This window comes from Microplitis mediator, chromosome 4 (genome assembly GCF_029852145.1).
Source record: "Microplitis mediator isolate UGA2020A chromosome 4, iyMicMedi2.1, whole genome shotgun sequence".
NCBI lineage: Eukaryota > Metazoa > Arthropoda > Insecta > Hymenoptera > Braconidae > Microplitis > Microplitis mediator.
Window position 1 is genome coordinate 313,086 of NC_079972.1, and position 12,629 is coordinate 325,714.

Below are 12,629 nucleotides of genomic sequence, written 5' to 3' on the forward strand. Positions count from 1 at the left end.
TAATGTAAAATATATTTCTTATAGAGTCTGAGCCTGAAAATGTAGAACCACCAAATTTATCGCTCACATTATTACAATAATGTTTATAAAACGTATGTTGCCTATCATTTTGTGATTGGTTTCCTTTTGAAACGACCCACGATGACGAATCAATTTTTGAGCCCAATGATTGACTGTCATTATTTTCTACTTTACTCTCAACTGAGCAGTAAGGTAGTTCTGTATTTTTAATTGTTCTTAAATTCACGAAATCAACGCGGTCATTTCTACACGTATGCCCGATCTCAAAGACTCTACTGGCTTGGATCGGCATAATATTATTTTCCGTGGTTGCGGCAACAACAAGCTCGTCAACCCAGCTGTTTAAAATTTCGGCTCTCAATAAACTTTGAGCAGACCGAACCGAATGAACTCCTGACATAACAAGTACAGGCAGCTCCTTATTGACATGCGCGTGACTCAAATTATTACTCAAACAAATAAAATCAATCATTGGCTCCGAATTATATGAATTCTCGTTTAAAATATTTATAAGTGGTACGTTTTCAGGCAAAAATTTATTTGAATCTAATCCTGCCTTCTTATGGACAGTTTTGACTCTAATAGATCCTTTTGATCTATTCAAATGGTCGAGATTAATTTCCGACTTTTTTTGGAACTCGCGAATTGCGGCTTCATTCAAAAGATGAGCCTTCATCTTTATGGATTCAGATTCTACTAAAGGTAGAATCTGAATCCATAAAGCATCCGCTTGATTCTTGCTATCGAAAAGCAAGCAATCGAGCCCCTAAATAATTTTGTTTTTCGCCCATCGCAGTCTTGTTTAAGAGACGGGCTTTTAATTTTGTAGATTCCGACTCTACTATCGGTAAAGTTCTACAACTTTTCGATTCTCGCTCCCGAAATGCAAGTAATCGATCCCGTAAACGATTTTGCCTTTCCATTAGGAGTTCCGTCTCCGACATCGGAACTTTTAATTGATTATTCATTTTAAAAGTCTATGATATCAAAATCATTGAAATGATTTGATTCTAAAATTTATATGATAATAAGCATAATTTTCTATGCATTTCAGAGAGACATCTATATTGATGCTCCAATAAATTTTAACTATGTTCACAATTCATTTATTCGAACTTGAATAAATTTTTCAAAGTTAATTGTAAAGGTGTTGTCGCGAATCACAGTATATAATATTCTGTTTCAATGTATATTTTCATTTACAAAGACCAGTGGTGGAAAAATGTTTTAATTATGCTTTATTTGAAACTAACTGAGATTAGCTTTGAGACCTGATCGTGATATAGTGACTACGTCTAGGTTTTACAGTATACCGAGACATACTCTTTGTTAAATCAGCGACGAGAATCTCAACTGATCCCATTGAAAAATTAATTGACTCACAGTAAAACATAATTAAAACATCTTCTAAAATATTCGCGCAGTATTATTTCTTATAATAATAATGCAATAATTTTTATCCCGTAATATATTTAAATATATTCGCGAAAACACCTTTAAAACTCCGTAGCAACAGTTTTACAATAATTAAATATTTTATAATAAAAATTATCATATCTGATCGCATACAAATGCATTCGCGATATAAGTTAAAAATATCCTTAGTAACACTTACAATTTACAAGTATCAAAATTATAAATTTTTGAAAATTAATTTAAACAGAATAATCAAATTCTACGATTGTAATTATTATTTAAAAATATAAAGTTCTTTGCAATTCGTCCAGCAGTCATCAAGTAATTAATTTTTTCAATGATAAAAACAACTGTTTCCGCACAATATTCGCGGAAAATTATTCAAAGTCCGTAGCAACGTTTTTATTTTTAATAATCGTTATTTAAATTATTATCAATTATAATATTTTAATGATTTATCCAGCAGTATCATATTCAGTTTTAGCAACCTGACAATTATTTTCCACATAATGTAAAAATTTAAATGTTAATCATATCGCGTAGATATTAGTGAATACTCGCGAAACATTTTATTTATTGTCGTAGCAACATTCCTTTTTTAATTCTTGAATTTTCACTTTTTCACAGAAAATATTTGAATAATAAATTTAAATATTTAATTCGTAATCGATTTTATTAATCTTTAAAGTTAATTAGATAATCGAACTAAATTGAATAGTGAGATTTTAATAATCACTGTAATCAATTCATCGACGTCTTCCGACAGTAAACAGTCTTTTTGGATATCACAACCACGATTAAAATCTTCAAATTTTACCTTTTTGTTGGTCTAGTAATTCCGTATAAGCGTTAGATTCACATAAAACAATAAATTTTATAAACAATAAATCACTTAATTATTTTTTTATATGAGCACTGTATGTACACGTAAAATGTTTTAATGTTCACTCAATTGAAATCTATAACTGGAAAAAATTGATTTTTACAGTGTTTGATTTAAAAAAATAAATTCACGTGCGTAGCACATATCTTGAACAACACATAGTTTAATATTCTGATGAATGAAATTATTTCTAACAAAATTCAAGTCACTAAAACAAATTCACTTATTAACTTTTTTTTACAAGTTCATAAGTTCCGATGCAAATTATTTCACTAATTAATTTCTATTATAAAATCTAAATGAGTAAACTCAATGTCATTGTCAATTATGTCACAGAATTATCCTTTTCAATAATTATAAATAATCTAAGACCATCCTGGTCACAGCACCACTGTTACGTTTTGGGAATTACCCTAAAATTAATTAAAAAATAATAATAATTTTTAATTATTAAATTTTATCCAGGCTTGGCCTCGTTAGGGTGTCAATAGACCCCCGATGGGCCTTGGTCGTCGATTATTTTATTAATTATTACTTTTTAATTTAATTTCCGATTTAAATATTTTCGATGCCGTTTCCAACTCGATATTATTTATTATAACATGTGAATGGTAGGAAAATCGGCAGGTCATGGTGTAGGTGAAAATATTGGGGTGCCAATTGGGACCCCAAAATAAGGTTGAATTAATTTAGGATTAATTGTAGTTTATTAATTACTTATGAAGCAGAGGTTCGAGCTCCATGAGCTCTCTCCCAAGACTGACTATTTAGTCATTATAAAAATATAATAAAGTCAACAGAGTTGACAAAATGTTGACGCTGAATCTCAGGTTCTCTGTGAGAGAATTATCGTGGACCGGGTCTCATGCATCGTCATCTGTTTTGACTACCCGCGAGCCACGGCGACTCTCTTATCGTAACCGATTTACGTTACATTGCAAAAAATTAATTTATTAAAAATAATTAAAATAATTAAATAATTAAAGCAAAGCAGGAGAATTTAGACAAGAAACTAACTGACCTGGAGGATAGGGTTGGTACATTGGAGAAAAATGAAACTAGTGGACATTCTAAAGCCTCCACTGATAAAATATCAAAAGCTGCTGATTTATTGGTGAATAGCAACTTTGAACAGAGAGCTTTAATTCTAGAATCTCAGGCCCTTGCTGATGAACTAGCTATATCTGGTTTATATGAAGAATCTGGAGAGAATTTGAATGCTATTGCCAGTAACTTGTTCAATGTTTTGGAGATTCCGTTCGAAGCTTCACAATTAAAATCTATTCGTAGAGTTGGTAAGGCTACTGAGCCAAAAGCAAAAAGTGCAAAGCAAAGGCAACGCGACATTATTATTAAATTGGATTCTAAAGAAACAGCTGACTGTATAATTATAAAATCTAAACTAAAAGCCATTCCTGGTAATAAAATTCAAACGAGTAATAATGTTACATCAGATCCTGTCCGTCTTCACCGTCAACATCCATCAACATTATACAAATTCAGGCAGCAGGTACTAAAAAGTTATCCTAAACTCCTATCCAAGAAGTTTGGATAATGGGATCTGCACTTTTTGTTAGATTATTCTCAGATAAGCCACCGTTAAAATTATTGCCGTCTTCAGGTATGGATGTCCTAAAAGAGAATTTACAATAACCTTCACTAGCTCAATCTTCAATTAGGCAAGAATCATCGACTATTTCAACACCGCCAACCTGTCAACTGCTCAACATTTGTCATATAAATATTCGTTCGTTAAATAGTAATTTTGATTTATTCAAAGAATTTTTAAAACCCATCACTTTGATATCATTGCTGTATCTGAGACCTGATTAAACTCAAATATGTCGAGTGCTCAGTTTAAATTACCATCATTTACACTATTTAGAAATGACCGATCAAACAGAATAGGGGGAGGTGTGGCATTGTACGTCCATAATTCGATTTCTTCGAAACATATCTTGAGCTCAACTTATCTCCAAAATCATCCGGAGTATCTTTTTATGGAAGTATGGCAATCTGCAAGACAAAGAATTTTGGTTGGTGTTGTCTACAATCCACCAACCTCGCAATCTTTAGACGTTCTAGAAGCTGATCTGGATGATGTATTGCCACATTACTCACATGCTATACTCATCGGAGACTTTAACATTAACATGATTAATGTCAATTCAAAGTCAGAAAGTTTGTTGGAATTCTGTCGAGGCCTGGCCCTAAATTTAATCGAGTATAAAGCGACACATCATACAGTCAGCTGTCATTCATGGATAGATCATTGTTTGGTTAGCGATCTGGATTCAGTCCTATCATCAAGCCAATCCGAAGAACCCTTTCTTGCTGATCATGACCTTATTTCGTTGAAATACAAGTACAATATATCGTACTCTGCTCGAAATAAATTTTGGTCTAGAAACTGGTCTGGAGTGGACAAGAACTTTCTTCAAGATACTTGTTCTAGATTAGATCTTTTTGACGTTGATAATGCTAATTCAGTTGATGAAATGAACACTTGTATACATGATCATATCAAGAAAGTCACTGAATTAGTTGCGCCACTAAGAGAAATGAGTATTCGGGAGAAGCCAGCACCATGGATTAATCGAGACATTAAGGCTCTTCAACGACGGAGATCAAAGCTATACAGGATATATAGGAGATCTGGATATGCATTCAAGGAATACACTAACTTGCGTAAGGTCATAAAGAGTAGAATTTCTGAAGCTAAAAAAAGGTACTTCGATCAGCGTTTTCATAATTGCAAGGACGCCAAATCAATGTGGAATGACTTCCGTAAATTAGGTTTAATTAAGTGCGCTGATTCTTATATTAGTCATGATTTAGATCTGAATAAGTTAAATAATTATTTTGTCACTATGGCTGGGAGCTCTATTGAGCATATTGACTATGAGTATTTTGATTCGCGTTTAACAACATATCAAAGTGCTTTTACATTTAAAGCTCTTGATTGTTCTGATGTTAAAAAGGCGATTATGCGAATTACATCTAGATCAAAGGGTCCAGATGGCTTTGATATAAAAATGTACAAATTTTTAGCTCCTTACTTTATACAGTCTATTACGAAATTATTTAACTTATCTCTCTCTACAGGATGCTTTCCGTCGGCTTGGAAACAATCGTACGTATTACCGTTGCCGAAAGTACGCTCACCAATTGAGCTTCGTGATTATAGGCCAATATCGTTACTCTGCACGCTCTCTAAATCTCTAGAAAGGTGTGTTCATGATCAAATCATGAACTACTTGACTAGCAACGATATCTTTGATGAATATCAGACAGCTTTTAGGATGGGTTTAAATACACAAGATGCGATTTTGGAACTTTGTGATGATATTCGGCTTAATATGAGTGATTCTATGATTACTATCGCCATATTCTTCGATTTTAGTAAAGCATTTGACTCTGTTGTTTTTGAAATTCTGATTTATAAATTGAAGGCTATGGGATTTGCGAATAGTGTTATAAAATGGGTTGAATCTTATTTAACGGATAGATTACAAGCTGTACGAGTTAGCGATATTAGTATGTCCGAGTGAAAAGAAATTGTGAGTGGTGTACCACAAGGAAGTGTCCTTGGTCCACTACTCTACTCTATTTACGTCACAGATTTGGGCAAGTTGTTGAGACATTGTAAGCATTTATTTTATGCAGATGATTTAGTCATTTACTTGAATTGTAAACTTTGCGACATTAATAACTGTGTTGCTACTCTTAATAATAAAATTGTCATAATCTCGGAATGGTGTGTAAAGAATGGACTAAAGCTAAACTTGGATAAAACTAAGTCGATAATTTTTGGTACGACTCAAAAATTAGTTGCTCTCCAAAACTTTACATTACCAAATATTGCTTTAGGTGACCAAGTTATACATTATTGTAACTCAGTTAAATACCTAGGCATCATACTACAAGATACATTAACTTGGTCACTACAAGTGAATAAAGTATGCAAAAGCAGCATGAGAATCTTAGCTCAACTGAAAATGAACAGCAAAGTATTTAGTTTTCCAATAAGAAAAAAGTTAGTTACTACGCTAATTTTTCCAATTTTTGATTATTGTGCAGCGGTATACACTGACATTACAGGTCAGCAACAGCTAAGACTTCAGCGAAAACTAAATGCTTGCGTACGTTTTATTTATAAGATATCTAGATATGAGCATGTAACACATTATTACAATGAACTAAATTGGCTTACTTTAAAAGACAGACGTGAGTTTTTCTCATCATGTCTTGTTTATAAGGCACTATATCTAAACCAGAAGCCATTAATTAGTCAAAAATTGCATATACTTAAGCCTCGCTTTCGTAGAGGTGATGTCCGCGGTGATTATCTTGCATTACCAAGCTATCGCAATGTCAAGTATGAGAAATCGTTCTTAATATCGGCGATAAAAGTTTGGAATCAACTGCCTAATGATTGTACATCTAAGCCTACACTGAATGAATTCCGTATTTCTTGTTACGAGTACTTTCGTAACTCAAAAAATTAATTTTTTGATTACTATTGATTTGTGAGTATTGATTTGTGAGTTGTGCTGATTGTTGAGTATTGATTTGATGATTGAGCGTTAAATTGTTACATTGACATATTGTCAATAGGTTAAAATTTTAAGTTTTTTATATTTAAGGTTTATTATGTTTTATGTTAAAATTATATACCATACTTTGTAATTATTGTATCTTTTTGGATGGCCGCAAGTAGTTTCGACTACATGGTCAATAAAATAAATAAATAATAATAATAATAATAATAATTTAATCAATAAAATATTATTTTGACAAGATAATTATATTGTTAAAAGAAATAAATAAAAACCTCTATTACATTAGCTCATACCTTCACTTTTGAACACTTATAATTAATTTGATAGGACATGTAACAACAAGTTGAACATCAATCGAGCTATTTGATTAATATACATGTATTACCTTAATTTATATACTAAGTTTATGAAAAGATCTATAATCATTTTTTATTGGATTTAGAAAAATAAAATCAATTATATTGTATCTGTAGAGTCACCGAATTTATCAAAGTATATATTTTATGTATGGAAAGTAAAAAAAATATAAACGACCTCATCCGCACATAACATTCACATAATTTTAATTTTCAACAGTTTTATGAAAGCTAGGAATTAAAAGTGTGTGCAGATAATTGAAATTAACGTAACATTATCTTCATAGATGAAATGGCCAGATACACAAACAATTCATCATTGTTTCATAATAGATCATAATGTTTATGAATTTAAAATTAATTCAGCTTAAACTCTAGCCTGTAATAACAGGATCAATATTATCTAATTTTTATTTTTATTGAACTTTCCATCCTGGAGTGAAATAAAAAAACTGTATACGCACCACGAGAGGAAAGTGTGTCACGTCCGGGGTAGGTATTTTAATACTTAAGTTAGATAATTCGCGGTTCTCGATGCACAGTAAAGAAATCAATAAAAGAAAATAGCGGGCTACTTTGCTCCCGTTTAATTAATACGCGTCAATTTAGACTTTAAAAATATATTAAAGCAACGTACTCAGTATCGAGGATGGTTGCGTACATGTGTCGTAACTCGCGCTTATTATGATTAGTATTTGATTTGCCTACCTTGATGGACGTGATTTGTTTGATAGTAATTCGCCGAGCGGATGCGAATTCTATCAGGTTCCCAATTTATTTACCCTGCGTGGCTACTAGGGTATTAGGAATGAAAGAGAGGTGGGCTGCTGGATAGACCTCGAGAAGTCTTATTCTCTACGAGTTGGGAAAGTGAAAGGTTTTGTGGAAATGATGAAACTTGTTTTAGAGAAAGAGAAGAATATATTCTGTTACCAATGTGTTTACAATGCTTATTAATTCCTGTTACAATCTAGTGTTAGTAATGCGGTAGGTTTTTAAGTAGTGCGTTTGCTTACCCCTTTTGGGCGTGACCCGTGAATCTTCTAGTCACTTGCAATAAACAAGCCTATTCGCGACTCGAATCAGGTTCGGAACGTACTCACAAGTTGAGCGTAATTCCTTTAGCGAATCGACTCCCGCACCGTACTCACAAGTTGAGCGTTGTGTGCGGAAATACTACTCACACGGAGCGTTAATTCGCCACAGAGTCCAAATGGGGTACAGATCAGTATTTTTGATCACCGAAGAACGTACTCACAAGTTGAGCGTAATTCTTTTATTAGCGAATCAATTGCAGGGTACTCACAAGTTGAGCGTTGCTGCTGCCACCATGGGGCTCAATTCGCTTGGTGAATCAACTTCTCTGTGCCAATTAGACCTGGATGATGGTATTATTCGAGCGTAGAACAGACTTGCTTACACTACTGAGTTCAGTCTTTACTTGGTTACAACTGAGAGCGACTGACTGTCTTTGGAAGATTCTCGGGAGTTTATATACAGATTTTAGGGGTCTACTGCGCACCCTGAGTCTCTGGAAGGGATGTTTTAGAAGGTAAAGTGAATGTATGGTACCAAATGGGGTAGGTTACCCTTGGACATTCACTTCGTGACGCCACCAGATCTCTCTAATGCTTTCACCATAAGTGGGACATCCGAGAGATCTGGGTCCCAGGGTTGTTTTTCGTTAGAGATCTCAGTGTTGCGACATCAAACACCCAATGATTTTAATATTTACGTAGCAAACGTCACAAGTGAAACATCCCCGATATCATCACTTTTACCTTTGGCTCGATATCTCTACTTCTTAAATTTAATTTTAAGTGCCTTAAATGAAAAACAGAATTGATAAGGAGAAAAAAATAGATGAAAATAAAAATGCACTTATGCCGAATAAATTTATTATTGTAATTTTTTTTTTTATGTAATGAAGTGAAATTTTGATTACTCCTCTCCTAAATTAACATTTTATTCTTTACACTTTGTCGTTAATGTTTTTTTTTTTTTTTTTTTTTTATATTTTTTGAACACAATTTTTTTTTATAATTAGTATAATAACTCTAATTAATAAATCTATTTAATTGTAAAAAAAAATATATATACTAAGAAAGATACTCCTTTTTTAATAAATATATAGTTTTTTATCCCGACTATGGTATTTTCTTTAACAAGAATCATTTCCAAATGGTTTTGTTTTAAAACACTTAAGTCTAATAATTATCGCACTCTACTTATATTTTTATAAAAGGATAAGAAATTTAAATTATTTCCTCATTTATAAACATTTCGTTTCTTCTCTCTACTACACAATGCATTCTATTTATTCATATGTTTATAAGAAAAAATAACAAAAATAATAATAATAATAAATAAAAAATAAAAAAGCTTTTTCTTTAATGAACATTTTTTTCTTAATCTTTAGTAACGGAGTCTATTGTTTAAAGTTATAATAAAAATTATTTTGACAGTTTACTTCATTAACTTAAGTCAAATAAATATATTTTTGTTATTTTTATGTAAAAAAGTTAAACTTTGACTTTTTCTCCTTAAGATAACATTTCGTTGTTATGCTTACTAGTTAATATATTTTGTATTTTTAACTTCCCGCTGAGAAAATCGACGATTTTCAAAAAATTCGGGAAGTTATTGGTTTCACCCCGATTTTCAAAAACCGAGTTTTCATCATAAGTCGACATTTGAAGGTACTATTAGGATGCTATTCTGACATTTTCAGAGCGATGTCTGTATGTATGTGTGTGTGTGTGTGTGTGTGTGTGTGTGTGTGTGTGTGTGTGTGTGTGTGTGTGTGTGTGTGTGTGTGTGTGTGTATGTGTATGTGCGTGTGTGTGTGTGTGTGTGGATGTAAACCTCTCATATCTTTTTGATGAATGAACCGATTTAGATGGTTCTTGCGGCATTCGAAGATATCTTCGATTTTTATGAACTTAGATTTTCAAAAAAATTTTAGACCAATTAGTCAAATAAATTTTTTTTTTCGTTTTATTTTGGATATTGTGAAAACTGTTGAATCGATCAATTCCAAAATCTTATCAGCTCTAGAACTCGATAAAAGCTTTCGATTGCCGCCAAGAACGTCTCAATCAGATAATCCGTTCGAAAGATTTCGTCGACGAAAGAAACAGTAGAAAACGGTTTTTTGCAAATATCGTCGAAACGACTAAACCAATCATTCCTAAAATTTCATCAGCTCTAGACCTCAATAAAACGCGCCGATTGCCACCTCAATCGTCTTAATCGGACAATCCGTTCAAGAGATATCGTCGACGAAAGAATAAAAAAAAAATCGTTTTTTACCGTTTTTCGTGGATATTTCGGAATCTATCAAATCGATCAAGTCGAAAATCTAATCAGCTCTAGAACTCGATTTTAGCATTCTATTGCCACCTCAACCGTCCCATTCGAATAATCCGTTCGAGAGATATCGTCGACGAAAGCATAGAAAAAAATCGTTTTTTTCCATTTATCGTGAATATTTCGGAAACTATCGAATCGATCAATTCCAAAACCTAATCAGCTCTAGAACTCGATAAAAGCATTCGATTGCTACCAAGAACGTCCCAATCAGATCATCTGTTTGAGAGATATTGTTGACGGAATATCAAATGTAAAATCTATATCTGCTTTTTCCATTGAAAAACATCATAATTACTGAACATAATTACTCAAAACTAATATGTTCTTCTTTATATAAGTCATTGAAAGTGATTGCTCATAAATCGTCATGTTCGCTGGTATCACGATATACTTACACGATGTAGATACAACGTATCACATAAATACTTATTTTTGAGCTAATTATTGAACATAATTGTAAATAAATATATGAAAAACGCTCATTCATTCGTTATTTTGGATTCTAACTTTTTAAACTTTAACATAAACCGTAACCCTTTTGAGCTTGAAAAGCTCCTAAGAAAAGAGAAAAAGAGAAACAAAGCTTAGGGGCTGGCCAGCAGGGCCAACCGATGCTCAGATTTTTTTGTTTTAAATTATTATTTTTTTCTCAATCATAAATTTCCATCAATGCTATAGATGAAAGATTCTGCCTGACATATAAAACAAATTAACGGCGCGTTGTTCATTGGTAGTAAATTCCTTCTTTGAATTGATGCTTCAAATTTATACCTGCACTCCAGGCATAAACTCAGATGTCCACAGGGGCAAAAGATAACTTTGGTTTTATTTTCCAAACACAAACGGTAAGGGTCAGTACCTTCTGGTGCTGGTTGATCTTGGAAAATCATACCTTGAGTGAATGCTTGAATCCACGCTTGTTCTTCAGGCTCCTCCTCCGTGAGAACTTCATTTTCTATTTAAAAAATAAATTCACTCTTATTTCTCTAAAGTCATACAGTTATCAAAAAATACATATTCTTCTTTAAATTACCATAATAATTTATATTATTTGTTAGTTCTTCTGCAGCAAGTGCTTCATTAGGAGCTATTGCAGCTAGTAATTTGTTTCGAAGGCCTGCTGCAACAGGTACTGCATCTTCAGGGGCTGCTGCATCTAGTAATTCGATTCGAAGGCCCGCTGCAACAGGTACTGCATCTTCAGGGGCTGCTGCATCTGGTAATTGATGATGAACATCTGCAGCAACAAATTCTTGATTGTCAAGAGCTACCGCAACTGGTAGCAACTCATCCGGTCTAGCTCCACCTTGGTTGTTTTGTATGTGATTTAATTGGACTTCTTCATCCATCATCAATTCATCATTTAAATCTGAAAAATTAAGTTTATACCATTTGAATTTCATATTATGAATTCTATCAATGAAAAAAATATTACATTGTTGCCTGTTAACAGCAGTGTCCAATTGAAATCGAACTTCTATCCGCCTTACCACCGCCATCTCCAAAAACTCCGCCATTGAGTACCTGAAAATATTGAGTTAATAGTGAAAAGAATGTAAACTGGGTATTATATAAAAGAAAGTTACTATTTATAATTATGAATAAAAAATTTTACCGTCTACTTTCCAGTGGTTCTTGAATACGATGAATGTACATATCAAAATGGTGCTGCCGATGTCGTCGGTTTCTGCCAACATCCATTCCGTTGTCCAATCGGTCCCATTGAACGATGTCGTCTTTAATTATATTCAGGAGACCATCTATAATAGACTGATTCAAAAAAATCGACTAATTTTTTTTTTCTTCATTATATCGAAAATATTGTTGGAAATGACGAAAATAAAATACTGTGAAAGTTTGAGCTCTTAATATTAATATTAACAACTGCCGCATCGCAATTTTCTATTTCCCGTTTAAATAACATGGGAACATTTATTTGTTAAGCTTTGGAATTTTGTAGCTCACGGTGAGATCAATACTTTTGAATGTTCAAGACATATTCTTATGGGAAATTTTACG

At 32.7% G+C, this 12,629-nt stretch overlaps 2 protein-coding genes across 2 annotated transcripts; one reads left to right on the top strand and one right to left on the bottom strand.

Moving 5' to 3' along the window:
• Nucleotides 1–4,161: 4,161 nt before the first annotated feature.
• LOC130666890 (uncharacterized) lies at nucleotides 4,162–5,871 on the top strand. Its single transcript, XM_057468213.1, has one exon. It carries the CDS (start codon nucleotides 4,162–4,164, stop codon nucleotides 5,869–5,871), a length of 1,710 nt encoding a protein of 569 aa, XP_057324196.1.
• A 5,392-nt stretch (nucleotides 5,872–11,263) lies between these two features.
• On the bottom strand, nucleotides 11,264–12,373 carry LOC130666891 (uncharacterized). Its single transcript, XM_057468215.1, has 4 exons — nucleotides 12,226–12,373; nucleotides 12,046–12,134; nucleotides 11,644–11,979; nucleotides 11,264–11,565 (listed from the first exon to the last, which is right to left on the bottom strand). Exons 1-4 carry the CDS (start codon nucleotides 12,309–12,311, stop codon nucleotides 11,264–11,266), a joined length of 813 nt encoding a protein of 270 aa, XP_057324198.1. The 5' UTR covers nucleotides 12,312–12,373.
• Nucleotides 12,374–12,629: the final 256 nt, after the last annotated feature.